Source organism: Ovis canadensis, chromosome 2 (genome assembly GCF_042477335.2).
Source record: "Ovis canadensis isolate MfBH-ARS-UI-01 breed Bighorn chromosome 2, ARS-UI_OviCan_v2, whole genome shotgun sequence".
NCBI lineage: Eukaryota > Metazoa > Chordata > Mammalia > Artiodactyla > Bovidae > Ovis > Ovis canadensis.
Genome location: NC_091246.1, coordinates 225,545,735 through 225,573,479, shown reverse-complemented (window position 1 = coordinate 225,573,479; position 27,745 = coordinate 225,545,735). Strand labels below are relative to the sequence as shown.

Sequence of the window (27,745 nt, the reverse complement as noted above, 5' to 3'; positions counted from 1 at the left end):
ACTGTATGATTTTTTTGTACAAAATTCTAGAAAATGCAAACTGGTCTCTAGTGACAGAAAGCAAGTAAGTAGTTGCCTGGGGATGGAGAGAGGTTGGGGGTAGAGATGACAAAAGGCACAAGGAAACTGAGGCTGATGGATGATGTGTCTGTTATTTTGAATACAGTGATGGCTTCAGGGTGTATATTAAAGTCAAAACTCATCAGATTTTATATAAAGTGTATTATATGTTAATAGTACCTGAAGAAAGCTGTTAAAAATAAATACAACATAGACCCCCAAGCAGACTCCAGATAGGAAGCTCCCCTGTGTTGTGAAAGGTGGGCTGACTGAGGAATGAGTGTCGAGGGGAAACACCTGGGCCACCAGGTCTTATTCTTGGACAAGACATTCTGAGTTGGAGGGACTTTAGACCAAGATGGCGCCCACTCTCTCATGTTACGAGAAAAGCCTGACAGCTCTGTCAAAGTCACCCAGCTCATCAGTGGGAGATGCAGGGTTAGAACCTCTTTCCTGATGGCCACCCCGGCTCTTTCCACCTTCCACACCACGGTCTGTCCACTCAAGTGCTGTCTGCCTTAGACGGCAGGACTGGTCAGACCAGAGGGCCGCCAAAGGCCAAGGGGAGGGGTCGGGTGGGATGGAGCAGCCAGTCCTGGACGGGTCTTGGTCAGAGAACATGGGCGTCTCTCCTCTGGGAGCAGGGTGGGCAGTGGCGCTCTCTCTTCTTGTAATCCACAGAGCAGGCATGGCAAACCAGGCCTCCGCAGAGCCTGGGGAGCAGAGGCAGGAGAGTGGGTGCACGTGGGTGCATACGGGGGATGGATTGTGAAGTTTGAGCATCTTTGTGTCTGTCTCTGCATTTCTCATCTTCTGGCTGAACGGCCCTGGGTCTATCTCAGGAGGACTTCTCTTTCCTAAAAGGTGTCCTGATGCCCCACCCTTCCAGGGTCCTCCAAGTGGCAGGTTCTCCTGATGGCCCACGGTCCTTTCTCTTGCTGTCTGCCCTCTCACCATGTTCCCAGGGCAAGGTGCGGAGGGCAGCTTCCTTTGGACAGGAACTCTCTTCCCAGATGAGACTAGCGGGTCGATTAATCAGTCAGCTCCTGGAAGGGTCACCCAGTCCCTTCTTGCTGAGGCCATTCCTTGTCTGCCCCCTTTCTACAGTTCTTGCTCATGTCTTTGCCAAGTATTGGGTAAAGTGAGTGGCCAGCTTCAAGTGGCCTTTCACAGATGCCTAGTTCCTGTGTCCCTCCCTTCTCTGGAGTGGGCACGGGGCTGTGGGCTGGTGGAAACTGGGCTGTCCCAAAGGAAGGATGCTGTACCCTGCCTGTTACCTGCATGGGTACCGCCGAGACAACCGGCCAAAGATCTTGCTGCAGACGACACAGCATCCAGGGGCCACGGACGAGAGATGCTGGACTTTCTGCCACAGGATGTCCTTCTCTCTGATGGGCAAGTGGAGGTGGGGACGCACACAGACAGAGAGAGGGAGAAGAAGACGACAGAGGAAGAGAGAAAGATGGAGACGCACAGATGGAGAGACAGAAACAGACACACAGGGACAAAGAAGAGGGAGAGACAGGGAAAAATAGAGGAGTCACAGAGATATACACAGAGAGCGACAAAAAGAGGTGAGAAGCGGCGGAGCAGAAAGACAGACAGCCAGAAATGGAGAGGCAGACAAGGAGGGAAAGAGGTGCAGGCATTCAGAGAGAGAGGAAGTCAGGGAGTTGGCGGGAGACAGACACACAGAGAAGGAGACAGGGAGATCAATGTGGAGGGCGAGAGAAAGACACGGGAAAAATGCAGAGACAGACAGGGACAGAGTCACAGACAGGGAGCAGGATGGAGAGGCCAAGAAAGGGATGCAGTGAGGGAGAAAGACACAGACAGATGAAGAGGCAGAGAGACACACACACACATTAGAGATCGGAGAGTCTCCAGTTTTTCTGGGAAGATGGATGGTGACACCCAGGCTCCCTTCACCCAACTTAATCTTGACCCATTATTTAAGAATCTGTTCATATCCCACCTCCTCTAAGAAATGCTCCCTGATCCTGGAGGCCCCCGGGGGCTCTTGCCCCAGCTTCCTAAAGCATATAATGCCTATTATTTTTATTTGGCACTCAGTACAAACTGCCTTGTAGTTATGTATGTTCATGCTCCCCAAAAACTATCCTCACTGTTTTTTTTTTTTTTGAAGAATGTTTAGGAATGTGGGTTGCTTAACATTTTTACCAAAATGATACACGCAGGCATGATTTAAACACTGAACAGTCCAGAAGGAATTGTATCAAAAGGAAATCGATATGTTTCCTTCCCATTCTCGGCGGCAAACCACTTCTTACATCCTTTAGGTTTTTTTCCTGGATATTACTTCCGTGTTTAAGTAATACGCTCACATTCTTCCACCCTGATTTATCGACAGAGTATCTTTCACAGAGCTCCTTAATATCACAGGATACAGCTTATTTATTACCATCCTTGCTAACTCCTCCTTCCTCTCAATGCAATTTTATCTCCATTTTTTTGTTCCCTTATTGGTTACTACTGGAGTTTTATAGAACATACCCACCCATTCATTTCTCACTCATCCTATTAACTACAGACAGCATCACACGACTGCCATTCTGTAATAAGATGGTTCGAGCGTCCTTTCTCTTCAGCGCTCCTCCTCCTCCACCTCCTAATTTGTCATCGACCCCTGCAACTTCCAACATGGTAGCCATCAGCCATATGCGGACACTTAGGTATATGTTTAACTTTTTATGTTATTATTATTTTCATTGCATTGAAGATACTTTAAATTCTACAGTACTTTACAACTTTCAAAAGTCTTACATACACGATAACCCCATAATAACTTCCTTTAAAAAAATCCCTTATATTGCCCCTCCCTCCTTTCCTTTCTTCACTGATAACCACTAGTTTGGTCTCTATAGCTGTCAGCCTGCTTCTTTTTTTATTCACTAGTTTGCTGTATTTTTTAGATTCCACATATAAGTGATATCAGGTGTTTATTTAACTTCAAGTTAAATAAAGTTAAAACTTCATTTTCTCAGTTGCACCAGTCAACATTTGAGGTACTCAGTTGCTACATGGGACTAGTAGCTACCATATCGGACTGGGCAAATGCAGGACGTTTCCATCTTCACAGGTATTCCTGTTGGATCCTATTATATACTTGACACTGTTTAGGTAGTAACATTTGCTGCTGCTGCCGCTAAATTGCTTCAGTCGTGTCCGACTCTGTGCGACCCCATAGACGGCAGCCCACCAGGCTCCCCTGTCCCTGGGATTCTCCAGGCAAGAACACTGGAGTGGGTTGCCATTTCCTTCTCCAATGCATGAAAGTGAAAAGTGAAAGTGAAGTCACTCAGTTGTGTCCAACTCCTATCAACCCCATGGACTGCAGCCTGTCAGGCTCCTCCATCCATGGGATTTTCCCACCAAGAGTACTGGAGTGGGTTGCCATTGCCTTCTCTGAGTAACATTTAGGTTTGTTCTATAATTGTAATTGTTTTCTGTGCTTTACCTTTAGATTGATTCTAACATTGAAAATAATCAATGAGCAGCATTTACATTATTAGACAATACATAAACATATTGCATCACCTGGAGCTGTGTTCTGTGATATTTCCTTTCTGGGAAATTTTTTGTTTTTCTGGAACTTTCTAACTACTTTTCTTTGCTCCTTGCATGACTTGCATTTAACACGGCCTAATCTGCACCCACCCCCTTCTTCATCATCTCAGATACTCTACTGAAGCTTTTTCTCTCCTGAGACCTCCCTCCTGGGCCCTCCATACTTCTGCTGTAGTCTGAACTGACTACTTCCTGGGCTTGCTGCCCACTTGTCATCTTGGGAATTCCCTTTCCTTTCCTCATGGGCTAGAGCTACTATTCCTGAGTTCCACATCTTCTCCTTTCTTGGCTTACTTCCTTGTTTCTCTGGAGCACATCCTTAATTAACTTCCGAAGAAAGTCTGTGTGGGAGGTGAATTTTATGTAACCTGTCTATCTGAAAAATGATAGACATTGCTTCATAGTTTGGCTGGATGTAGAATTCGGGGGCAAAAGCCAGTTTTTCTCAGAACTTGAAAGCATTACACCATTGAGTCTTAACCATTGAACCCTACGTCACTGAACCCTTAAAATTTGTTGGGTTCTATTTCTTTTATAAGTGGACCTGTCTTTTAGGATATTCTCCTTATCTTTGTTTTAATGAAATTTCACAATGATGTATCTAGATGTCGTTTACTCTGCCCCTTTCCTTTATTATGCTGGTTGCTCAGTGAAATCTTTAAATCTGAAGAACAACTCCCATCAGAACTGGGAAAGCATCTCATATTTTTATTGGATAATCACCTCCTTTTTATTCTCTCCTTTTTTGGAACTCCTGTCGGTTGGAGAAGTTATTAGAACACCTGGACTGATTCTCTGTGTTTCTATTTCTCTCATGCCTTCATTTATCTGTGCTTTCATTATACTTTCTGAGAGACTGCCTTGTCTTTCTTTTCCAATCCGAGTGATTTCAAACATTTCAGTAATCATATTTTTAATTTCCGAGAATGTTTCTCATCTTTTGATGGTTGCTTTTCATAGCATCATGGACGATGGATCTTTTTTGTTTGTTTATCTTTGTCACTCCGCTTTATTTTCTAAGCTCTCCTCAAATGTCTGGGGATCCTCGGTTGTCATTTCACGTTTAAGAAAGAGGTGATAAAAGCTGTTAGGGCTCCGAGGCGTAGAAGGGGATGGCTGACTAGTAGCCTCACTTTAGGGCATATTGGGCAGGGAGCTACCTGCCACATCAACTTTTAATTATTTGCCTGATGATAGACCCCTCACTCTTAGATGTTCTGTAGTTGGGGAGGCAGGTAGAAAGTACTGTACATTGTACACCACACAGCTGTACAGAGCAGGCTGTACACTGCTCTTTCTAATGACCTTATCAGTAAAATTTCCCAGTTTCTGCCCCTCACCTCCCTTCTGCCATCTGTGTTCTTGGTGTCTCCGGGCCCTGGAGTACTAACTTGGGCTAAATTCAGTATCCACTTCTCCATCTATTTTCTGGCTTCTGGAAATTAGTTAGTGGTTGGCTCCTCCAACTTTCTCTCTGTTTTATTCCTTTACAATCATTCTAGTAAGATCTCAGGATAGAGGCTGGATAATGTGTGGTCACCTGCTGTGAAGAGCTGACTCATTTGAAAAGATCCTGATGCTGGGAAAAGATTGAATGCAGGAGAAGGGGATGACAGAGGATGAGACGGTTGGATAGCATCACTGACTCAATGGACAGGAGTTTGAGTAAACTCTGGGAGTTGGTGATGGACAGGGGGGCCTGGCATGCTGTAGTCCATGGGGTCTCAAAGAGTCGGACACGACTGGGTGACTGAACTAACTAACTAACTAACTAGCTAACTACCTAATGTGTGGTCAGTCTACCATCTTCACACAGAAGTCAACCTTCTTGCTCCATCCTCCTTTTGTTTTGGCTTAGGGCCATGTCTTCCCTAATGCTTCTGGGGGAGACACTGTACTATATGGTTTGGGACCTTGTGATTAATTTCTTTAGCACTAGGAAAAACATTTGTCTCTCTTGGTGAACTGGTATTGCTCCTTTGAATGGATGGTGAAACTTTCTGCATTTCTCTTTTTCATCCTGCTACCAAGATGTTCAGTTAAGTTTTAAACCTGATACTTCAGGAGTATCTTTTTCATCTTTCAGGAAATCTTCTATTTTCTTTAACAATCATATGTATCTCCCTCCCTCTGTCTATCTGTCTTATTGTTAGCCACCTTAAATTCTTTTGTGAGATCTATAGCTAATTTTTTATTAGCTTCTTCCCAATTGACAACTCCTCAGGGGAGATTATTCCTCAAATTCTTCTTTCTTTCCTAGCTGATCTCTCCCTTGTCTCACCTTTAATCACTTGGATTTTATGCAAGGGGACTTATTTCTAGATGGTCCCTCAGAAGCCTTCCAGTTCTAAGGGAACCTGAGTCCAACAGTCTCATATTTTCTGAACGAGGTGAGAGAACACTGTGTATCTGGGAATTATCTCCTCACTGGACCAAAGGGTAGAAAGCAGGTTTTACCCATTTCCTCCTATCCTTCAGCGAGTTTAGTGGTTTGGGATGAATCCTGGTGAGCTCAGCCTCTGGAACCCAGGGCAGCTGACCCAGGACAGGCCACAGGCCCAGTGGGCTGAGGAAGTCCAGCATGCAGGCAGGTATAGGACATGAGATTACTCCCAGTTAACCTCTGGGCTTCTTTCCCTTCTCCTAACCTTGGTTGTTGTGTGTGTGTTTGTGGGGGTTAGAGGGGGGCTTGCCTTAGAGGCAAGAGGACTCTATGAAATTTGTACACTGTGTGTCCTTGGTGGCCAAGTCAGCCTCAAGTCAGTTTTCTCATCTGTGACATGGGGATAACAGCAGAGGTGGCTGAAAGAAGGAAATGAGTTGGTATACACAAAGATCCAGAGGGCATGCCTGATACCATGCCCTCTCCTGCACCCCACCCCGGGGTCCCGCCCTTACTGAATCAGCTCCAGCACCCGACTCTTCATGGCTCGCACCAGGTCCCGCTGTCCGCCAAGTTCCTCCTCATACACGGCGTCCTTCCTTTCAGCCTCCCGTTGCTTCTTCTCCAGCTCCGCCTGCAGCCGGGCCCTCTCCTCCTGACACCTGGGCACAGAGGAGGGCTGAGTTCTGAGGGGATGGCGCAGCATCTGTGTCTGAGCCGGGCTGAGTGACTGGAGCCCCACCCGGGAAGCTGGCGGTGCCCCCACAGCTGAAGTGCACACACACACCACACATTCACAACACTGCACACACACACCACATATAACATGCAACCACAACACATACAGGCACACACACATACACTGAACACACTCACAACACACCACACACACGCTACACACTATACACACACACCACATAACACCCCACATACCATACAATCACAACATAGCACACACACACACCACATATAACACACATTTGCAACACATACAGGGATACATGCCACAATAGACACTACACACACATACACTGAACACACTCACAACATAGCACACACATACGACACACCATACACTACCCCACACAACACCCCTCATAGCACACATTCACGATACAGCACACCCACACGACATATAACACAAATTCACAACATATACAGGCACACACCACACTAGAAAGCACACACACATACACCACGCACACTCACTACACAGCACACACACTACAGACACCCCACACACAACACCCCACACACCATACATTCATAACACAGCACACACACAGCGCATATAACACACAATCTCAGTGCATACAGGCCCACACACCACACTAGACACCACACACACCTACACTGAACATACTTACAACATAGTGCACACACACTACACACTGTATACACACACCACATACCATACATTCACAACAGAGCACACACACACACACTACATACAACACACATTCACAACACATATAGGTACACACACCACACTAGACACCACACACAGATAGCACACACTACACACACACACCCCATACACAACACCCCACACATCATACATTCACAACACAGCACACATACCACATACAACACACATTTACAGCACATACAGGTGCATACACACCACACTAGATGCCACACACACATACACCACACACTCACAACACAGCACACACACACTACACATATACCACGCACACCACATGTACCTATACCACACCCCACTAGACATACACACAACACATCACACACTTAAACTTGCACAGCACAGCATACATCACACACGTGCACATAACATGTACACAACACACACCATGCACATACTTCACACATACTCACAACGCATCACACACCAATAACTCCTACAACACCACATACACTCACCACCCAACACACACATCACACCAATCAAAGCACTGTGCGACCGGACACCTGCAGACTGACTCGTCAACCGATCAGAGCCGTGAAAACAGGGTCTAGCCTTGCGTGTTCCTTTAGAGAGAATGAGCCAATATTTTCAACTGTTTTCCTCCTTTCTCTCTCTCTTTAACATTTTCATTTAAAAATATCATTTTCTGGAAAGGCATGCTCACAATCCTGGCTGGTCTCTGGGGGGTAGCAGGTGCCTGGGAGCCCAGGCTGGATGGGCAGCACTAGCTGAAAACAACTGTGGTGTTTGGGGAGAGCAGTAAGTGACGTAGGATTTGAAGTGACTTTTTGGCTTTAAAATATTTTGAAAAATTGCATTACATTGTCTTTTCAGTTAAAAAAAAGTCATATTAAACATATGGCTTTCTTAAATTTCTGTTTCAGTTTGGGCTTGGAAACTCCTCAGTTCTATTCTTGCCTTTTCCTTTTGTCTTAGTGGCTTCCTGGAAGTTTCTAAGAAATCTAATGGACTGGAAATAAAAAGGTCCTAGCTCCAGGCCCCCACCTTTTACTCCATTGTTCAGACAGGTGTCTGTGTGTGTGTGTGTGTGTGTGTGTGTGTACCCATGCCCCTAGGGGAAGAGGCTTGACAATGAATTGAGTTATTAATTTAAGAATTTCTGCCACAGCATGCTGCAGGGAGGGAAACTGGGTAGGCCTGACACCAGACAACAGCTAGTCATCAAAATCCAGAAAGGCCAGTCCCTGCAGCCGTAGGGAAGAGTGGCTTAACAAACATTTGAGTCCTCAGCCTCTTCATTTCTTAGTATTAGGATCACATTTTCCTAAGCTAAATTACGTGCCCAGTGATCCCAGGGCCTCTGGTGTGGGCAGCACAGGCCCTAATGTGACCACTGCGGTTAGTCAGTGTCTTTGGGATTAGAGGGAACATTTATTAAGCACCTGTTATTAAGTCACTTCAGTTGTGTCCGACTCTTTGTGACCCTATAGACTGTAACCTGCCAGGCTCCTCCGACCATGGGATTCTCCAGGCAAGAAATTAAGCACCTACTGTGTGCCAATGACTGTGTTAGGTGCCAGGAATACAGCAATGCCTAAGGTTCTTGGTGGAGCTTATAGCATGTTTGGGGCAGTGGTCAAAATGAGTGATGCACCAATAAGATAATCAAGTGTGCGACGATGACACAGGAGTGGCAGAGCCGCAGAGCTGAGGGAGCACTCAGGAGGTCTTCTTAGACAGAGTGACCTTTAAGCAGATCTGAAAGACAAGGAAGCAGCCTTGCAGAGCCAGAGAAAGGGGCATGCCAAGTTCTGCAAGTTGGGAAGAACTTGGCTTGTTTGAGGAAATGAAAGAAGGACAAACAAAACAATTGGGCTGGCCAAAAAGTTTGTTTGGGTTTTTTACAAGCTGTAATGGGAAAACCTGTATGAGCTTTTTGGCCAACCCTCTACAGGGGGTGGGGTGGGGTGGGGAGGCAGGAGGCAAGGCGGGAGGCTGGCAGCCTCCTCAGTGCTCCAGGAGGAGTGGACTTTGATCTCAGTGCCATGGAAACCATTGAAGCATTTTAAGTATTTAAGGGCTTCCCTCCACGGCTCAGTCTGTAAAGAATCTGCCTGCAATGCAGGAGAATCGGGTTCAGTTCCTGGGTCGGGAAGATCCCCTGGAGAAGGAAATGGCAACCCACTCCAGTATTCTTGCCTGGAGAATCCTGCGGACAGAGAAGCCTGGCGGGGCTACAGTCCATGGAGCCACGAGAGTCGAACACGACTTACAGACTAAACCACCACCACCACCGACAGTCCTAGGGCAGGAAGTGTCCTCTCTTAACACGGAAGGAATTAAAGTCTATTGAGAACCTACCGTGTGCCTGGCACTGAGCTTAGTGCTTTATAGCCTTGCTTCATTGAACTTTCACAAATTTATTGGACAAGTCATATGATCATCACTTTATAGGAAAGAAAACAGACCTTTAGAGAGGGAGTAACACTCGCCCAGGGTCGCTCAACTTGATAAGTGGAGGGAGCAGAAATCTGAGAGCAGGCCTGCCCAGCTCTAGTCTCTTGCCTCCCCACACACGCATGCACGCAGGGCCCTGGTCACCAGTGGTTCATGGCACCAGGGCTGAGTGGACCGCAGGCAGGAGAGTGGGATGGATCCTTACGGTCCTGCGGCAGCCTCTGGGGAGCTCAGTGCTGCCACCCAAGTTGGGGGGAAGAAGGGATATTTACCTAGTTCCCCATCTGAAGACCTTCCACTCATCCCTGTCCTAATCCCTTCTGCTTTGAGGTTAACCCAGGGGGCAGATCTGCTTAGAAAGAAGATCTCACAGAGCACCTGAGCTGGAAGAGAGTCAACCGTCTCCTTTTGCAAATCAGGGACCTAAGGCTGAAGAGGGACCCAGGGCCACACAGTCAGAAAGCCAGGAAGCGGGTATGGAAAGCCCAGGTATATTTTTATATCCCTGAGTTGGTCTGCTCTGGGCCTGCTGAGTCTCCCCTGTGCATATAGCCTGGGGCTCTGCACCCTGCCCATCCTGAGTCCGTTCTCCCCACCAGAGCTAGAGCTATCCTTCAGAAACCCAAGTCAGACCATGAGACCTTTCTGTTCACGACTCTGCTTCTAGAGCAGGTGGAGACCTCTGCTCTAGCCACATGCCTCCTTATCCCCTCCTTATCACATCTCCTGGGCCTTTGCACCTGCCTGTCCTCCTGACTGGAGAAGGCAGTGGCAACCCACTCCAGTGTTCTTGCCTGGAGAATCCCAGGGACGGGGGAGCCTGGTGGGCTGCCGTCTATGGGGTTGCTCAGAGTCGGACACGACTGAAGTGACTTAGCAGCAGCAGCAGTCCTCCTGCTTGAAGGACTCCTCTCGAGATGCCTGCCTGGCCCAGCTTTGCCTGTGGTTGGAGTTCTGCTCAAATGTCGCCTCTTCAGAGAGCGCTTCCCTGACTCCAATTCTAGATGATTTCCTCTCTCTCCCCTGCAGGGCCCATGACTATCTGAAACTGTATTTCTATTTGTCTATCTGTCGTCTGTCTCTGCAGGCCTCTGAGAGTAGATGTGCCTGTCCTGTTCCCTGCTGTGCCCTCCCCGCCCGTGGCCACAACAGCGGCAGGGAGAACATTGTTCACTCTCTGCCTGGGCTCTGTGGCCCTTCTCACAGTCGGTGACATACTGTCACCAGCTTGAAGCCCACGGCTCCTTTCCCCGGGGTGTGGGGTCTGAGTTCCTGGCTCCCAGGAGGCTCTTGTCCCGGCCTCTGAAGCTTCTGGTACTCGCCACCCTCATACCAGTGGTTCTCCAATGGGTCCTCCAGCCCACCCTCTCTCCTCCACTCCACTCAACCACCCATCCAAAGCTCCACTTGGTGCCTTACAAGGGTCTCGACCTTGGCAGGCTCCAAATCCGACGCCTGAGCTGTCCCCGCCAGCCTGCTCCTCCACACAGTGACTCTCGCTTTCCAGTTAGTCAAGCCGAAGGCCTGGAGTCATTCTCGACTTCCGTCTTTCTCTTCCACCCCACATCCAGTCCCTTGAGCCTGACTGCAGGATCCAGCGGCTCCCTGTACCCCCATCACCGCTGGTACATCCCAGCTCCCCTTCCTTATCGGTCTCCCTCCTTCCAGCTTGGATCCCCTGTAGACTAGCTCCATGGGGCTGGGGGCATGAATCCTTGAAAACACAGGCCAGCCTGGAACAGGCACACCCATGCAGACAGAGGGCAGGTTAGTGGTTGCCCAGGGCTAGGAGGCAGAGGAGGGGGCTTGGGCAGTGTCTGCTAATGAGTACCAGGTTTCTCTTTGGGGTGATGAAAATATTCTAAAATTGATTGTGGATGCACAACTTTGTGAATACACTAAAAACCCCTGAATTGCTTTTTAAATGCAGATAAATATATTTTTAATAAGCAGAGTTACATCATGTTCCTCCTCTGCTCAGGAGGCTCAGTGGTTCAAAGTCATGCCAAAGCCAAGGTCCTCTGATGACCCACCAGGGTTTCCCATTACCCACCTGACTTTTTCCTACATCCTCTCTCTCTTTCCCGCCACTGGGGGCACTCCTGATGCCATGCCCATTCCCACCACAGGGCCTTTGCTCCTGCCGTTCCCTCTGCCTGGAACACTCTTCTATCACGTATACAAATGACTCCTCACTTCTTTCAGGTCTTAACACAAACTTCACCTTTCCAGGGAGGCCTCCCCTGGTGAGGCCACCTCATTTTAAAGCATCACCCCTGTTACTTCCCATTCCTCTCTCCTGCTTTAATTTTTTTCTTCTTAGAACTCATACAATCTGACATCCTGTGTATTTTATTTGCTTGTGTTTATTAACTGCCTCTCCCACTGGCGTGTAAGCTCCACAAGGGCCAGCATTTTGTGTTTTATCCTTGAAAGTATCTTCTCTTTGTCTGTCTCTCTCTTTTCCTGTTTGCCTCTCATTTTCCGGTTCCCTGTTGCACAATCTCTCTTTCACCCTCTTGACCATCATCATCATAACTACTATAGCACATAGAACAGGCCTGGCACAGAGTGGGCATGTGGAATGTTTGTGGAATGACTGGGTGATGGATGGGATAATGGGGGCAGGACAGGGGGCTGTTGCTCAGGGAGCAACTGGGGCTGGGTGGTCTTCCCAGAACCTCCCAGCTTCTCCCTGCAGCCTGTCTTGGTCCCCAGAGATGGTCTTGGGTGGGCAAGGCCCCTGCACTCACTTAGGGTCTGAATCATGGGATACTTTGCTGAAAGAGAACACAGAACTCAGCGGAGCATCTCGTGGTAGGAGTCCCAAGGGGCCTTTTGGCCTTGGCTCCTGGGTCCCAGGCCTCTCTGTGCCTGTTAAGCAGTCAGTGGATGGCTCTGTGATTCACTCTGAATCACAGCTACGCAGGTTCCCCTGGGTTAGGGCAGGTGTCAGCCACGTGGGAGAGGCAAGGCCGGCGGGCAGGCTGAGGCACACAGACACCAAGGGAGAGACACACGGTGAGACTGAGTCAGACCAAGGATGAACTTCGCGCGGTGTCATAATTTAAGAATAAACTGTGACCAAGAACCTAAGAAAATGAAAGGCTGAGGGGGAAAGCAGAGACAAACGTGCACTGTGGACCCCTGAGGTGGAGTGATGATGGGAAGATGAATGTGCTGGTTGCTGAGAGAGGGAAAGAAGAGGGCACTGATACACAGCCACGGGGGTACTGGCTGAGGACTGGCCTGTAGCTCACTGGTTCTGGAGTCAGCTGCAGGGTCTGGATCTCAGCTCCTCTACTAACTAGCTGATGTTGGGTGAGTTGTGTAGCATCTTGGAGCCTTAGCCTCCTCATCTATAAAATGGGGGTTCTTGAAGGACTGATCTCCTAAGGTTGTTAGGAGCAAGCACCTGGAAGAATGCCAGGGATGTACGTGCTCCGTGATGATAGTTATGATTACGATGATCAAGAGGGTGAAAGAGAGATTGTGCAACAGGAAACAGGAAAAGGAGAGGCAAACAGAGGGAAAGAGGGAGACAGAGAGAGAGTGGGGCAGGAATGTGATGGAAGGGGGTGCTTCATGGATGGAAAAGAGGGAGGGGAATGCAGAAGAGGCAGCAGCAAGTGGCAAAGGTGAGTGCGGGAAGGGAGGGACGCATAGAGCTCTCCTGGGGCTACTTAGGGAGGCCAGCGAGGGAGGGGGCTGGCAAGGGGTAGCAGGAATAGTGCTCTGTATACCTCGGCACCCCGAAGTTGTGCCCTCACAAGGCCTGGTACACGGGAGGTGCTCAGAAGATGCTTCCTGGCGTGACCATGAATGCTAGCCTCCTGCCCCCTGGCCTCCCCGGCTCCCACACCTGGCTATGATGCTGGTTGCCTAGGTTACCTGCTGAGCTGCTCCTGCAGTGCCTTCAGCTCCCCTTCCTGCTCCTTTAGCAGCTGCTCCTGGTGCTGGGCTTGCTCCTGGGTTTTCTGCAGCCCATGTCTGAGGCTCTGAGGGTGGGGACAGGGTGAAAGGAAACGGAAGGTGAAGGAGGAGGGCAGAGACCCCAGCCCAGGACTTGACCTGGCAAACACCCCCATGAGACCCCAGGTCATGTGAAACAGCCCTTGGGTGGAGCGCAGGACTGGGGAGAGCCCTGGGAGCTGTGATGCCTGGCTGCGCCCCTGGGTGAGCCTGGAGCCATGATTTCCTCCTTCACTAAAACATCCAAGTCACTGAAGGCAAGCACCTGGAAGCCTCTGCCTAGGGAGGATGCTAGCGGAAGGTTTGAAAACAATTTGGGTGACCTCGAGGAGAAGCAGCCACAGGAGCAACGAGGTGGGCGGGGCCTGCAACTACAGAACTTAGATATTGGGAAGAAATCTGCCAATAAAGAGGGTTATGGAACTTGAGGACAAGCAACTGCCCCGAAGAACTTTTGGGAAGGGATTGCAAACTCAGATGCCTACAGGGGCTGGGCAGGTAGCATGGACAAACAATGTGGGCCTGGTGTGAGGCAATAGGGAAAGGTGGGGATTGTGATAAACTGAAGAATGCACGTTCTTCATGTGATGAACCAAAGAACTTCAAATGGTATCCTCAAATCATAATGGTTCTGTGTGGGCCAATGCAAATTAGTCTATGGGCTGGAAGGGCCCAGGGCCACCCTTGAAGACACCTGCCTATGGGCCAGGTTAGAGCAGGGAGCAGAGACAGAGCTCAACTGTTCTCACCTTGATGACATCCTGCAAGGCCATCTCTGCTTGTTCCTCCCTCCTGGTCATACTGGTCACTCCTGTCTGCTCTTGAGGCTTCTCTGAGGTGGAGTCTTCCTTGGTTCCCAGGCCCTGAAGGACCCAGAGCTCCCCTGGGATACTAGGCACCTTCCCATCCTGCTTGCCCCATGACACTACATCCCCTATTGTCCCTTTGGGGCTGGAGGCCAGCAGTCTATGGATATGACTCCTCTCTGCTTCCCCTTCATGAGTCCCCTCTGTTGTCCTCTGGCCCTCCACACCCAGAAAAGCTCCCTTGCCCTCAGCCTCTGATCCTACCACCTCCTTCAGGGTCTCTCTGGCCCCCTCCCCCTGTCCCTGGATGGTGAGTGTTGAGTCCTCCAGGCAGATCTCTGTCCTTGGAGCTCCTTTCTCCTGGTCTTGCTGAAACCCCTCCCCCTCTAGTTCCCACATGGTTGGGGGGAACCCAAGGCTCCTGGGATCTTCCTTCTTCTTTTCCAAAAAGTGGGGATGATGCCTGTGTTGCTGGGACCTGGGAAGTCCAGCCAACCCGTCTTTCCTGGGTGCATCTTGCAGACAGCTGGCTTGGCTTGTGTGTGGCTCCTCCAGGTGGACTCCTGTGGAGTTCCCATGTGTGGCTGATATCTGCAGAGAAGCCCCAAACCCATCATCACTCTCAGCACCAGCTCACCATCCTGGTGCATGGGAGAAGCCACAGCCCTAATCTAGTGTGTTTGCTAAATATATGAATTCCTGCGTCCTCCCACTAGAAGCCTGATTTAGGAGGTCTGGGGTAGGGCCCAGGAATCTGAGTGTTGACAACCTCAGGTGACCCGAGGCCCGGGCTTTCATCTCATCAGAGAGCAATAGTGCTTCTCAACGCCCTTTCCTGCCTCACCTCCAGTCTGCATCTTCCTCCCTCCTTTACCTTCATCTTCTGCATCTATCTGATTTCCCCTAAGTCCTTCCCACCACTCTCCTCTGATCTCCCCCCTCCCCCCAAACTTGACTTCCCTGTGTTTCCTTTTTCTGACCTGTAAAATGGGAATAATATCTCCTTACAGGGTTGTGGTGAAAGCTTAAATAGACCAACAGCCGCTAAGAGTCACCTCTGTCAAGAAGCCTTCTCGGCACTCCCACGTTCCTAGGTGTGTCTGGTCTCTACATTTAACTAGTGTTGCGACGTGTTCCTTTCGGGTCTATCTCCCTGAAGCTCTGGAACTCCTCAAGGTCTGAGACTGAGATATAGTATCTGCACCCCGGTCCTGGAAGCCGGCGGGGTGGTGGTGCAAAGCGAGCCCATGGCAGGATGAGAACCACAAGCTACTGCCTAATTAGTGGGCATGTAGCAGGAGCCCTGCCCTGTGCTGCACCTGGGCCGATGCTCCGTCACAACCCCCGCCTCCGCCCCGTGAGGCAGAACAAGTTTTGTGCCAAGGACTATAGTTAGTAAGGGATGGAGCTGGGATATGAAGCGGGCAATCTGGCTCTTTAGTCACTCTCTGAATTGAATTGACATGTTTGCAAACTGTCCAGCAGAGGTGGTTTCCCTGGGCTGTTTTCTATAAACTTCCAGCCACCCTCCCCAGCCTTCCCTCCTCCCCAGGGCCCCCAACGGCGCCTGCAGGTGCTGCCAGTGGCTCCTTTCTCTCCCTGGTAGGTACCCTCACCACCTGAGGAATATAAGCCTATGCTACTGGGGCTCTCGAGGTCCACATGTTGGCCTCTCTGTCTTTGTCTAGCTGGGTCAGGCCTCAGTTACTTTTCAACCTGGGGGTCCCAACAGAGATAGAGAAGAGGCAACTAGAGTGAAGGTTGGGAAGAGGCACCTCCTTTGGGGAACCTTTGGTCTTTCTGGGTCTTCTTCCCTGGGTCCGGCTGGAATTGGAGCAGTGGGACCTGAAAGGGAAAGAAGCAGGGGGATGTTAGGTCTCTCTCCAGCAGTGGTCTCGGTCCTCAGACGCAAGACACCCCATCTTTCCAGCCACCCATTCATCCCCTCACTTTCCCACGTTTCTGCCTTTCCACCCTGATGCATGCATTCCTTCTGTCCATCTACCCATGCATCCCATCTTCCATCCATCCTTCCATCCCATCCCAACATCTACCCCAACAATCCAGCAACTCTTTACTGCAGCATCATGGGACATCCTAAGATGACACTTGGAAGACAGAAGTCTAGGGAGATGGAGAACAGGGAGTTCAGGGAGCAATGAAGGAGGAGGAAAAGATGGGGCTAGGGACTGGGGGCTTAGGGTTAGTTTGGGCGGGTGGTGGTACTGGGAGCAGGCATTGAAAAGAAGCTCCCCTCCATGCTGCCCCCACTCACTCTGAGAACATGGGCCAGGCCCCATCCAAGTCTGGCCGCTGCAGGTCCAAGTCGAAGGTCATCCCGTTGAGAGCATAGAGGGAGTTGAGGATGTCTTCCCGGAGTTCAGGGCACACCAGAGGGCTCCGGGGGCCATACCACTCCCTGTGTTAATAATGATCCATACCCTTGGCCTTTGGTTCTGGTGCTATTGCCGCCCCAGACCTCAGAGAATCCACTTCCACTGCACACCATATTGGGATGGTTCTGCAGAACAGGGTTATGGCCCTTGGGGACCAGGAGGCCCAAGCATCACGATGCTACCAGGACTGGGGCTCTAACCTCCCCCTCTGCCCTTTCTTCCTTGACTTTCCCTTTACAACCCTTCCTTTATTTGTCCTTGATATCAAATCATCCTTTTTGGGGTAAAGAGGCTCTTACCCACCTGGTAAGCTCTGGGTTCAGGAGGCAGAGCTGCAGGGACTCGGCCAGTTGTCCGTGGGCAAGGCAGAAGCGGATGAAGGCCCGGCCTTTCCCTAGCGGAGTCTTCAACTGAGAATGCATAGGGGACAAGTGGGCAGATGGAGGTGTTAGGACAGAGGGAACTCAACTGGGACAGAGGGAGAGAAGATGGAATGACTGCATGGTTGATGAGAAAGGGTGTCCTGGGACTCAAGGCTGTGGGAGGAAAGGGAGTGCCGGAGGGGTGCTGAGGGCAGGGCTAATGACACGCGGGGGCCAGGGGAGGGCTCCTATGGTCAGTGGAGCAGGGATGGGTGAGAAGGGGGACCTCAGGCAGGCCTGTGTCCCCTCCGGCCCCCAAGCCATCTTTGTCAAGGGCCTAGGGGCAGGACCTTACCATGCCAAGGCTGGCCTCCCCGCCCCCCCCGGCCCCAGATACCTTGTCCAGTGAGTGGACGAAGCGGACAGGCTCCGTGTCCCCCCGCTGCTGCCACAGGGCCGCACAGAGGAAGTCCCAATAGTCTTTCCGAGGCCTCAGGAAGCTCTTCTGCTCTTTCTGGTCAAACTGGGAGCAAGAAGAGGGAAAGGAGAGTGTGGAAATGCTTCCTGCCAGAACCCACTCTGCCATCCAGTGTGCTGAGTGGTCATGTGGGGGCAGAGAAGGGGCTCATGCAGACACAGCCAGCTTAGGGTCCTGGTCTGCCCTAGCTGGCTGCGTGATCAGGAGCAAGCTGCTCGATCTTTCAGAGCCTTTGGTGTTCTCATTCATTCATTCATCACAGAAATACTCATTGAGTACTTACTATGTTCTGGGCCCCATTTTAAGCCTTGGGGATACAGCAATGAACAAAGTGAATAAGCAAAACAGATAGTACATTAGATTGCACTGACTGATAAGGAGAAAAAATAAGGTGGAGAAAGGGAATGGAAAGTGTGTGGCGTGTGCACGCATGTGTGAGATGTGTGTGGGGTGTGTGGGTATATGATGTGTATGCACGGTGTGTGTTAAATATGTAGATTAGGGTGGCTCAAGAAAGCCTCACTGAGGAGGTTTTATTCAAGTCCAGATCTGAAGGGAAATGAGCCATCCAAATTTCTGGGTGAGGAGCAGTCTAGGCAGAGGGAACGGCAGGTGCGAAGGCCCTGAGGCAGGTGCTTTCCTGCTGTACTTTAGGAGGAGGCTGGTGTGACTGGCCTGCAGCGCCTGAGGGGCAGACTGGCAGGAGACTGCCTAGGCACACAACATACACCACACACAAACAGACCTCACACACACATGCACACTCACACCACACACATCTACACACACATAGAGAAGTAGGAAGGGGATGTGTGTGGGGGGTTGGGCATGGGCTGGTCATCAAGCACCACAGGAAAGAAAGATTAAACAAGAAAGAAAGCGAAAGTTGCTCAGTTGTGTCTGACTCTTTGCAACCCTATGGACTGTAACCCGCCAGGCTCCTCTGTCCATGGAATTCTCCAGACAAGAATACTGGACTGCTATTCCCTTCTCTAAGGAGTCTTTCTGACCCAGGGATCAAACCTGAGTTTCCTGAACTGTAGCCAGATTCTTTACCATCTGAGCCATCCAGGGAAGCCCAAATTAAACAAGGTGGGCATATAAAAAGTTTAGCTGGCCCCATAGCAGGTGCTCAATAAAAGCTAGTGCTACTGATGATTGAGGCTGTAACCAGCAGCTAGGAGGGCCAGCCCGGGGACATGCGTGCCTCTGAAACCTTTGTCTTTAGAGCAGGAGGCTGCCTCCAGCCCCACCCAACCCTACCCTAGCCTTGCTCTGGTTCACTTCCCTCCAAGAGTGAGGTGAGATGTCCAGAAGGATTTGCCAGTTGACAAGAGGAGGCCCCAGTGGCTCAATAGTAAAGAATCTGCCTGCAATGGAAGAGACATGGGTTCAATCCCTGGATCGGGAAGATCCTCTGGAGTAGGAAATGGCAACCCACTCCAATATTCTTGCCTGGAGAATCCCATCGACAGAGGAGCCTGGTGGGCTATAGTCCTTAGGATCGCAAAGAGTCAGACACGACTGAGGGTGCACGCACAGTCACAGAGACGGGGTAGAGTGTGGTAACAAGAGTGGCAGGGGCTCTTCCTTCAACGCCTGGGAAAGCCCATTCGGTTACTGGTTATTGGGACCTGGAGAGATGGGAGAGACGGCGAGGGGAGGACCTACCTGCAGCAGAAGTTCCAGGCAGCCACAGAGTCTGTGCAGCTCAGCACTGGCGTCTGTCACCGGCTGCCGCCCAGCCCCGTAGCCTTGAAGGATGGCAGAGACAGCAGCTGTGGGGAAGACAGTGGACGTCAGACTTCAGAGAGGAGTGGGGCTCTCCCCAAGTGCCGTCCCAGGGCTCTCTCTGGACACACTCACCCTTCAGGTCCCTGGTCATCTTGAGGACAGCCCCTTCTTTGGCCATGAGTATCTGAGGGACGTGATTCCTTATGGTCTAGAATACCGGCCTGGGAAAGAGCCTCTGGTTACAGCTGCCCAGAGCTCTCCTCATACAAAGGAAGAATCAGAGCCTAAAGAACAATGTGACGTCTCTGGGGTCACACGGCGAGTCCACTGGTAGGAGAAAACCCCAGCTCCTTCTTTCGGGGCAAGGCAGGAGGAGGATGGTGGGGTTTCCCCACCCTCCCAGGGAGCTGTTCCTGGGAGGGAAGTACTGTGCCCTTGCCTGACACCCTTGTCTCATTCAGTCCCCACAGTAACCCTGGGAGGTTATTAACTCCATTTTATACGAGGAGAGGGGGGCTCAGACAGGGTGTTCTATCCAAAGTCACCAAACTCTAAGGGATGAAGCTAGAATTTGAACTCAGGTCCCTGTGCCTGCAGAGCCCATGCCCTCAACCCTGACTGACCGTGAGCAGTCCTAAGGGCTCATGTGTGCAAGCCATGTGGACGCTGGGCTGAGGGGGTGAGGTCCTATTCCCCACAGGGGGCCTTGCCCGAACAGTCATCATCCTTGGGACACACATTCATCCTTTCCTGGGCCCCAGCTGAGTGGAAAATGTATGTTCTTTGAGGAAAAGGAGGCAGGAGGCAGAAGCAAGGCAAGGCCACAGAGTGGGGGGTTGGGCTAGAATGCTGGGGTGTGGGGTGTGAGGAGCAGGGTTTTAATCCTGCTGCTCTCTCCCCAGGGAATCTCAGCCTGTTTCCCCCACACACAGTGGATCCTGGGGCTCAGAAAGGAAAGACGTGGCCCCTAGGGCCCATGGGCTTATTCTTTGAGCCTGAAGTAAAGGCAGGCACAGGGTGGGAAAGCCAGGTGTCCGGCCTCTCACGCTGTGGTGGCTGGAATTTGGGGGTGAGTGGGAGTGAAGGAGTGCTGGGACGCAGAGAAGGGGAAGGGAAAACGAAGCGAAGGGAAGGTGAGGGAGGCTCAGGGGATGGTATTCAGGGAGCATGGTGCTGAGAATCAAGAGCCCTGCTCCTCCAACCTGGCACTGCTGCGAGCTCACTGTGTGACCTCGGGCACATCCTTCACTTTTCATGGGCCTGGATGTCCCCACCTGTAGACCAAGGGGTTGGATGGAGGGTCTCTGCAGCTCCTTTTAGCCCAGATGATCTCTGGAATCCACCAACACCTAGCTGGACCGCCTCCTCTTCCTCATTTCTATCCAGAATTCCTCTGCCCTTGCTCCTGGCATCACTCCCTTTATCCGACCACCCTGAGACCCAGGGGTCTCCTTGCTACTCACCCGGAAAGGCCTGGCTCTTTGGGGCATGGAAAGCTGGAGCACTGCAGCCTCAGCCTGTTATCTGTGACTGAGCGCTCTGTACAGCCTCTCCCAGAGTTTGCTGCCTGGGAAGTGACTCATGCCCAGTCCAGCACCCTGGAGGAAGGGGAAATATTGGTCAGAGCAGGAGGAACGGAAGACTGTACACAGGAGAGAAGTGGTAGAGGCAGGGCACCAGGGCAGATGCTGAGATGGGAGACGGTTCCTCTTAGGCAGAACAGGGGCAGATTCACTAGTTGGCCCAGCAGAGATGGGGACCCAGAGGTAGAGGCAACTGCTGCTTTGCGAGTGCTTTGCACGTTCTTTCCGCTTCTCATCAAGGTCACTTGCTCTTGTCTTTCTTCCTTATCGCCACCAGGTGGCACAAAGAGGCTACGATGCTGCCCCCAAGATCGCCGCCGGTCTTCACTGTCACTTGGAGTGTGGTACAGGTGGGGAGAGAACAAGGGTCCCACCACATGTCTCCCTTCTCTTCCCCGTTACTGCTGACCACCGGTGCCATCTTCCCAGTTCTGGGAATCACCCCAGAAACGTCGAAAGTGAAAGCACTCGTGAAAGGCTGTATCCAGGAACGGGCTGGGTGGATTGCCCAGGTGGGCTGGGACTCTCCCACCCTGGCTAGGGCTCTGCCTCCCTGAGGCTGGGGTTCTTCCCCCGTGGGGTCCCCAGCAGCCAGTACTGAGCGCAGGGAACAGAGCAGCAGGCCCCTGCGAGGACAACCCACTTTACCCACCCCCGTCCTAGGAGCCGCGCGTAAGCCCTGGCGCGCACGCGGTACCCAAGCTCGGCTCCGTCCTTCGGTGGGGACTTCCTGCCGGTCTCTTCTTCGGGACTTGGTCTCCCGCGTGCAGAGGCTGCGTCCCCCCTCTCCGTCCCCCGTGTCCCCGTCTCTCCCTCATTCTCTCTCCTTATCTGCTTCCTGCCTCTCCCGTCGCGCCCGCCCGCGCTGTCTCTCTCCCGGCGGGTCTGCCGCCCGGGTCCCGAGACCCCGCGTGCCCCTCCCCGCACCACCGCGCCCTCGGGTCTCCCTCCTCACTGGCTGCGTCCGGGCGCCGGTGTCACCGCCCCTCGCCCGGCCCCGCGCTCCCCCGCTTCCTGGCACTGCGGGCCAAGGAGGCTCCTGGCGGGGACCGGCTGGGGGCGTCGCTGGTCCCCTCCCGACGCCCTGGGCCGAGCGGTGGCCAGGGAGAGCGGCGGGCGGGCGCCCGGCCGGATGGGCTGCACGGTGAGCTTGGTGTGCTGCGAGGCGCTGGAGCCCGGGCCCCGCTGCGGCCCCCAGCCCCCGGGGAGCCCCCCGGCCCCCGCGCCGTGGGAGTACCGAGAGCCCCCGGGCTCAGTCCGAGCCCAGAGCAGGCGGCTGCTGCTTCAGGTAGGGCGCTGTGCGGATAGGTGGCAGGCACAGCCTGGCTCAGCTGAGACAGGTAAAAAGCCCCGCGGGGAAAGCACCCATCGTGGGTGAGGGCGCGCTGGAGCCCCGACCAGGGGAGGGGGCAGCGTGTTAGGTCTCATCTGGCTGTCTTGTGACCCCGGGAGAAAGGTGATGTAGGACCTGACCCTTAAAAGGGCAAAAAGTTCAGGCGAGATTTTAGGAGCCACCCAAGAGAGGCAGGGCTGGGCTTGCTGGGAAAGGCACTGAAAGAATGAATTTTCCCCGAGCTAGTCCAGCAGTTAACTGTGTGTCCCCACCTGTAGCTGGACTGTTGTCTCTGACCAGGGCTCCATAGTCAGGAGCGAGGGGGCCTTCTGAGTCAGGGAGGGTCTAGTTAGAGTCAGGACTGACATGAGATGGTGGGGGAGCTGGACTCTCACCTCTGCACTCTCTGTTCTGGGTAAGTCTTAGAGCCTTGCAAATGGGAAGCTGACCCAGGTAGGTGGGAATAGGCCAGTGCAGGGAGGCAGGGACCGAAGTGACTCCTCTGCCTCACTTGACTGGATGCCCCTCCAGGTCACAGATCTGGCATATTCGTGGTTGTACTCACAATGGCAGGCATAGGGCTGCGCTTGTAAACCCTACTCTGTCCTTCCCAAACTCTAGCACCGGTCTTCACCGCAATGACCAACCATGGTGAGGGACAGGCTTGATGCGGTGTAGATATTTTCTGGATCCCACAGTGACTAGTGGCCCAGGGATGATCCTGTTGGAAGCCTGAGCCCAGCTTTGGGCCCTGAGGATAGGCTGAAGCCAGAGGGTGTCAGCTGGGCATCCTAAACTACCGCCTCTCTGTCCTGGAAAAGGGGCAGAAAGTGAAGGTGATGTGGCCTAACTCTTGGACTCTATATCCCTGTCCCCAGATGTCATCCAGGCTTCTCCTGGCTTCAGAGCCTCACGAACACTCCTCTGTCCTTGGGAGGTTTCAGGGGAAAGTGAGTTCGCAGCCTCCCTCCCCTGTCTGCTCCTGCTGAGACCCTTCCTGACTTTTCTCTCTGTTTGTGGGGCTCTTGGTTTCCCATTTCCCTACCTTCTCTACTCTGCACGCGGTTGCAGGGCGGGGGGTGGGGGGTGAGAGCCAGGGGGCCACCTGAGGGTGGGCAGGGACAGGCGGTCAGGGCAGGTCGGAGGAAGGAGCCAGGGGCACTAGAGGAGGGTGATCGAGGAGAGGGGAGAAGGTGGGGGCAGGGAGAGTGGGTGCGTGGGCCTGTGGACGCCCACGTGTGACAACCACGGGGACAGGCATGGGGACGAGTGACTGTCTGCATTCGAATGAGCTGGTTTCTGAGCGGCCTCTTGAGAGAGCCTGGCTATCACCCATGACTCAGCCTGCCTTCATCTGCAGGATGGTACTGTCCCAGTCCCAGCTCATGCCCACCGTTCCTCTGGCTTCAGCGGGGGAGGGGGAGGGGGCAGGTGCTGTCGCCAGTGTGGTATCCCCTCTCCAGGCCCCCCATTCATACTGCAACTCTCAGGAGACTTCGGTCACCCAGGAAAGGGCAGCCGGGCTGCCGATCACCTGCCAGAGGAGGTGTTTTATCACGTTCTTGTGGTGGATAAACATCTCTCGGGCTCTCAGCCTCCCTTAGGAGTCAGAGCTTAGAAGCTACTCAAGCATTTGGGCTCCTGGCCAGGGCACTCCTACCAATGGTCCTGCCGCTGAATGCCACCCTCCCTGCCACAGGACCCCCTTCCCCTCTGCCTCCTTCCGTAGACTGAACTTCTCTGTTTGGGCCGCGGGCTGTGCTCACATCATCTGTCCCCACCCGCAGCCTTGCTCCTCCCCTCTCCCTTCTGGCAAGCCCCCTTCCCACCAGGCCATCATGTCCTCTACTCCCTACGTGCTGGCCACACTCACCCCCCTAAGCTGTCTGTCCTCTACTCAGGCCACACTGCCCTCCTCGCTCTGGGGGCCTCTTTGTCCCCCTCAGGCCCCATTGCCCGCACCTCTCTCCTCCCCTGGCTGGACTCTATGGCCTGCTCCTCCCCTTGGCTTCGAGGAAGCTTGCCCTCGCCTTGGTACCCACACCTCTGAGCCTCAGCTCTGAATTAGTGGAGCCTGGAGGTGCAGGCCTTGCACCCTTCAGGCGGCCTCCTTGTGGTCCCATGACTGCCCTACACCAGGAGCCCTCCCTTAGTCTTACACAGCAGCCTGCCAGCCTCGGGAGAGGGGAGGGTGGGGCTTGGCACTCCTCCGGAGCATTCCCGCCAAACCTTCTCTGACCTGGGCGCCAAGGGGCCTGGAGGGCATCTCCAGGTGCCAGCCTCGCCTCCTCGCTCTCTGCCATATCCCAAGACAAGTGGCTGCTTGTCGGATGCTGGTGGGAGCAGAGGGGAGGAGACTCCGGGCTGCCTCTGCCTCCTCTCTTTGGAAGCCAGCTCCTCGGGTCAGTTCATCTGGCCTCTGCCCAGTGGCCCAGAGCCCTACTGAGTTTAGGAGATCCCCAAGTGTAAAAGGTCCTGCAGCCCCCCTACATTACTATTGTGGGGTCCTACATCTGTGATAGGAGTTCTGGGGTCTAAGCTAACTCCCTCTGCTCTGGGTTGAATTGCTTCCTCTATTTCTCTAGTCATATATAATCATAGACTCCGCAGCTGAAGGGGTTTGGTTAGTGGTTCTGAACCTTGAAAGGTCATAGATTCCTTTGAGAATCTGATGAAAGCTATGGATTCTCCGGCTAGGGAAATGTGTACAGGCGTGTGCACACCCAGATACCCATGCAGGCATGCATGCACGCACACACTCCACCCCTGTAGGATCACTCTCGCACAATATCATAAACCCCCTCAAGACCCAGCTCCCGATGCATACCAATCCCAACCCTCTGGGAGCACACAGAGGCCCACGGAAGGGAAGTGACTCATCCAGGGCCACACGAGGGATAGCAGAGCCATAACAGAGGGATAGAAAGGACCATAACCTATGTCCTGACCCTGCATAAGTGGGAATTTAGTTCTCAGACTGCCTGCAAGGTAGGCGGTTCACCTATTTAACAAACTTTATTTTCTTTAGTTTTGGGATATTCATTGCCCCGGTTTTGTAAGAGAATTAAATTCACTATAAGTGTATGCATTGAGCTTCCCAGGTGGCTCATTGGGGAAAGAGTCTGCCAGCAATGCAGGAGCCGGAAAAGACCCAGGTTCCATCCCTGGTTTGGGAAGATCCCCTAGAGGAGGGCATGGCAACCCACTCCAGTATTCTTGCTTGGAGAATCCCATAGACAGAGGACCCTGGCAGGGTACAGTCCATGGGGCTTCAAAGAGTCAGACATGACTGAAACGACTGAGCACGCCTGCATCCAGGTTTATGTATTTCTTAAATTTATTTTTATCGAGATATAGTTGACATATCACATTGTGTAAGGTGAAAGTATACAGCATTTTGATTTGTTGCGTTTATATATTGTGATGTGATTACCACTGCCATGTTGGCTAACACCTCTATCATGTCACATAATTATCACTTCTTTTTTTGTGATGGGAGCAATGAAGAGCAGGTCTCTTAGCCCATGTGCATTTTTGAGCACCTGCAGTGAGCTAGCCGTGGAGCTGGCAGTCCCTGTTCTTTTTAAAAAAATTTTTTTAAATTTAGTATTGAAGTATAGCTGATTAACAGTGTTGTGATAGTTTCAGGTGAACAGCAAAGGGACTCCACCATATAGATACCTGCAGGCAGCCCCTGTTCTTGGCTTCAGAGTGGGTGTCAGTCCAAGAGGAGAGGGAGAACCCAGTGCAAACAAGTAATTGCACAAATGCATTGTTGGAAACAGTGCAATGGAGGTAATGGGGGCTACCAGAGGGATTGGAGTTAGATCAGGAAGGTGGAGGAAGTAGCATTTGAACAAGGAGCTGATGTGCTGGTAGCAGAGAGGAGAAGCGTTCCAGGTGGTGGGACCAGCACACCTGAAGGTCCTGAGATGGAGGAGAGTTGGGAGCTCCTGGGGAGTTTTACAAAGGCTTTGTCCAGCTGCTCCCTCTGAGCCCTGTGATCCATGCAGTGTGTGTGTGTGTGTGTGTGTGTGTGTGTGTGTGTACTGGAAGCAGGGAGAGGCAGAGCAACAAGACCTGGGGATGTGGTCATTGTTTCCTGGGGGAGAGATGATGGTGGTTTGGGTTAGAGAGGTGACAGGTCATGGGGAGGGGTCATGCGGGGTGGGTGAGGCCAGGACTGATGAGGTGAGGCCAGAGGAGAAAGGACAGGACATGGAGGCTTGGAGGTGGGGTGAGAGGGAGCAGGAAGGAGAGCGTGAGGTGAAGATGACTCCCCTCATAAAACTGGAAGGTGGTAAGGCTTCATTGGGCATTCCTCCATTTTAGTGAAGTATTTCATAAATGCATTAAAGTGCACAAACTTTCCACAAAATGAACACACTCCTGTGGCCATGTAACCAGCAACAGGCAAGAAATAGAGCCTTGCCCACAACCAGAAGGTCCCCTTCCCCGTTCACTTCCAGGTACTAATTGCCCTCTGAGGGTTATTCACTGTCCTGACTTCTACCAGCATGCTGCTGCTGCTGCTGCTAAGTCGCTTCAGTCGTGTCCGACTCTGTGCGACCCCATAGATGGCAGCCTACCAGGCTCCCCCGTCCCTGGGATTCTCCAGGCAAGAACACTGGAGTGGGTTGCCATTTCCTTCTCCAATGCATGAAAGTGAAAAGTGAAAGTGGAGTCGCTCAGTCATGTCTGACCTTCAGCGACCCCATGGACTGCAGCCTTCCAGGTTCCTCTGTCCAGGGGTTTTCCAGGCAAGAGTACTGAGTGGGGTGCCATTGCCTTCTCCTCTACCAGCATAGATGCACATATTATAGAACTTCTTATAAATGGAGCATGTGTGTTCTTAGGTGTCTGACTCCTGATCAACATGATGGTTGAGAATTTCATCCACGTGCTGTGTCTGGTTGTAGAACGTTCCTTCTCACTGATGCTTAGTGCTCCACTGTTTGAAGCTATCAATTCTGCTACTGACAGGCATTTAGCCTGTTTCTAGTTTGGGGCTACTGTGCATAGCACTGACATGAACATTTTCACTCATGTCTTTTGGCGATCCTGTGTTCTAATTTCTGTTGGCCAGACTCATCCGTCTATTTTGATGCATGTCTCTTTGTTGTTGTTCAGTTGCTGAGGCATGTCTGACTCTTTGCAACCCCGTGGACTACAGCACACCAGGCTTCCCTGTTGTTCACTATCT

At 52.1% G+C, this 27,745-nt stretch overlaps 2 protein-coding genes across 8 annotated transcripts in view; one reads left to right on the top strand and one right to left on the bottom strand.

Annotated features, from left to right (window-relative positions):
* Nucleotides 1–207: 207 nt before the first annotated feature.
* Nucleotides 208–22,290, bottom strand: RUFY4 (RUN and FYVE domain containing 4). Of its 7 annotated transcripts, XM_069578292.1 has the most exons (14): nucleotides 21,907–22,146; nucleotides 21,090–21,224; nucleotides 20,829–20,900; nucleotides 19,759–19,910; nucleotides 19,564–19,670; nucleotides 17,812–17,937; nucleotides 17,356–17,462; nucleotides 16,932–17,075; nucleotides 16,432–16,501; nucleotides 14,600–15,247; nucleotides 13,770–13,876; nucleotides 6,547–6,693; nucleotides 1,338–1,448; nucleotides 208–773 (listed from the first exon to the last, which is right to left on the bottom strand). In XM_069578292.1, exons 4-14 carry the CDS (start codon nucleotides 19,802–19,804, stop codon nucleotides 671–673), a joined length of 1,716 nt encoding a protein of 571 aa, XP_069434393.1. In that variant the 5' UTR covers nucleotides 19,805–19,910; nucleotides 20,829–20,900; nucleotides 21,090–21,224; nucleotides 21,907–22,146; the 3' UTR covers nucleotides 208–670. The 7 variants fall into 7 exon arrangements, with proteins under 7 accessions (XP_069434393.1, XP_069434390.1, XP_069434391.1 ...); XM_069578289.1 differs by lacking the exons at nucleotides 20,829–20,900; nucleotides 21,907–22,146 and adding an exon at nucleotides 22,165–22,290 and having other exon boundaries at nucleotides 19,759–19,847; XM_069578290.1 differs by lacking the exon at nucleotides 20,829–20,900 and having other exon boundaries at nucleotides 19,759–19,847; nucleotides 21,907–22,110.
* The window catches only part of TNS1 (tensin 1), a 245,106-nt gene continuing 239,607 nt past the window's right edge, over nucleotides 22,247–27,745 (top strand). Inside the window, exon 1 of the mRNA XM_069578283.1 lies at nucleotides 22,247–22,497. Coding sequence (XP_069434384.1) covers nucleotides 22,342–22,497 — 156 coding nt within the window. The 5' untranslated portion in view covers nucleotides 22,247–22,341. The remainder of the gene's footprint in view (nucleotides 22,498–27,745) is intronic.

Bases quoted from the DNA above. Each gene is read 5' to 3' on its own strand.
- RUFY4 (XM_069578289.1), bottom strand. From the start codon at position 19,804: ATGGCCAAAGAAGGGGCTGTCCTCAAGATGACCAGGGACCTGAAGG. The intron at 17,938-19,563 runs GTAGGTCCTCCC...TCTTGCTCCCAG, and splicing joins GCCTGGAACTTCTGCTGCAG to TTTGACCAGAAAGAGCAGAA. The intron at 13,877-14,599 runs GTGAGAACAGTT...CCCCACCCTCAG, and splicing joins CCTTGCAGGATGTCATCAAG to AGCCTCAGACATGGGCTGCA.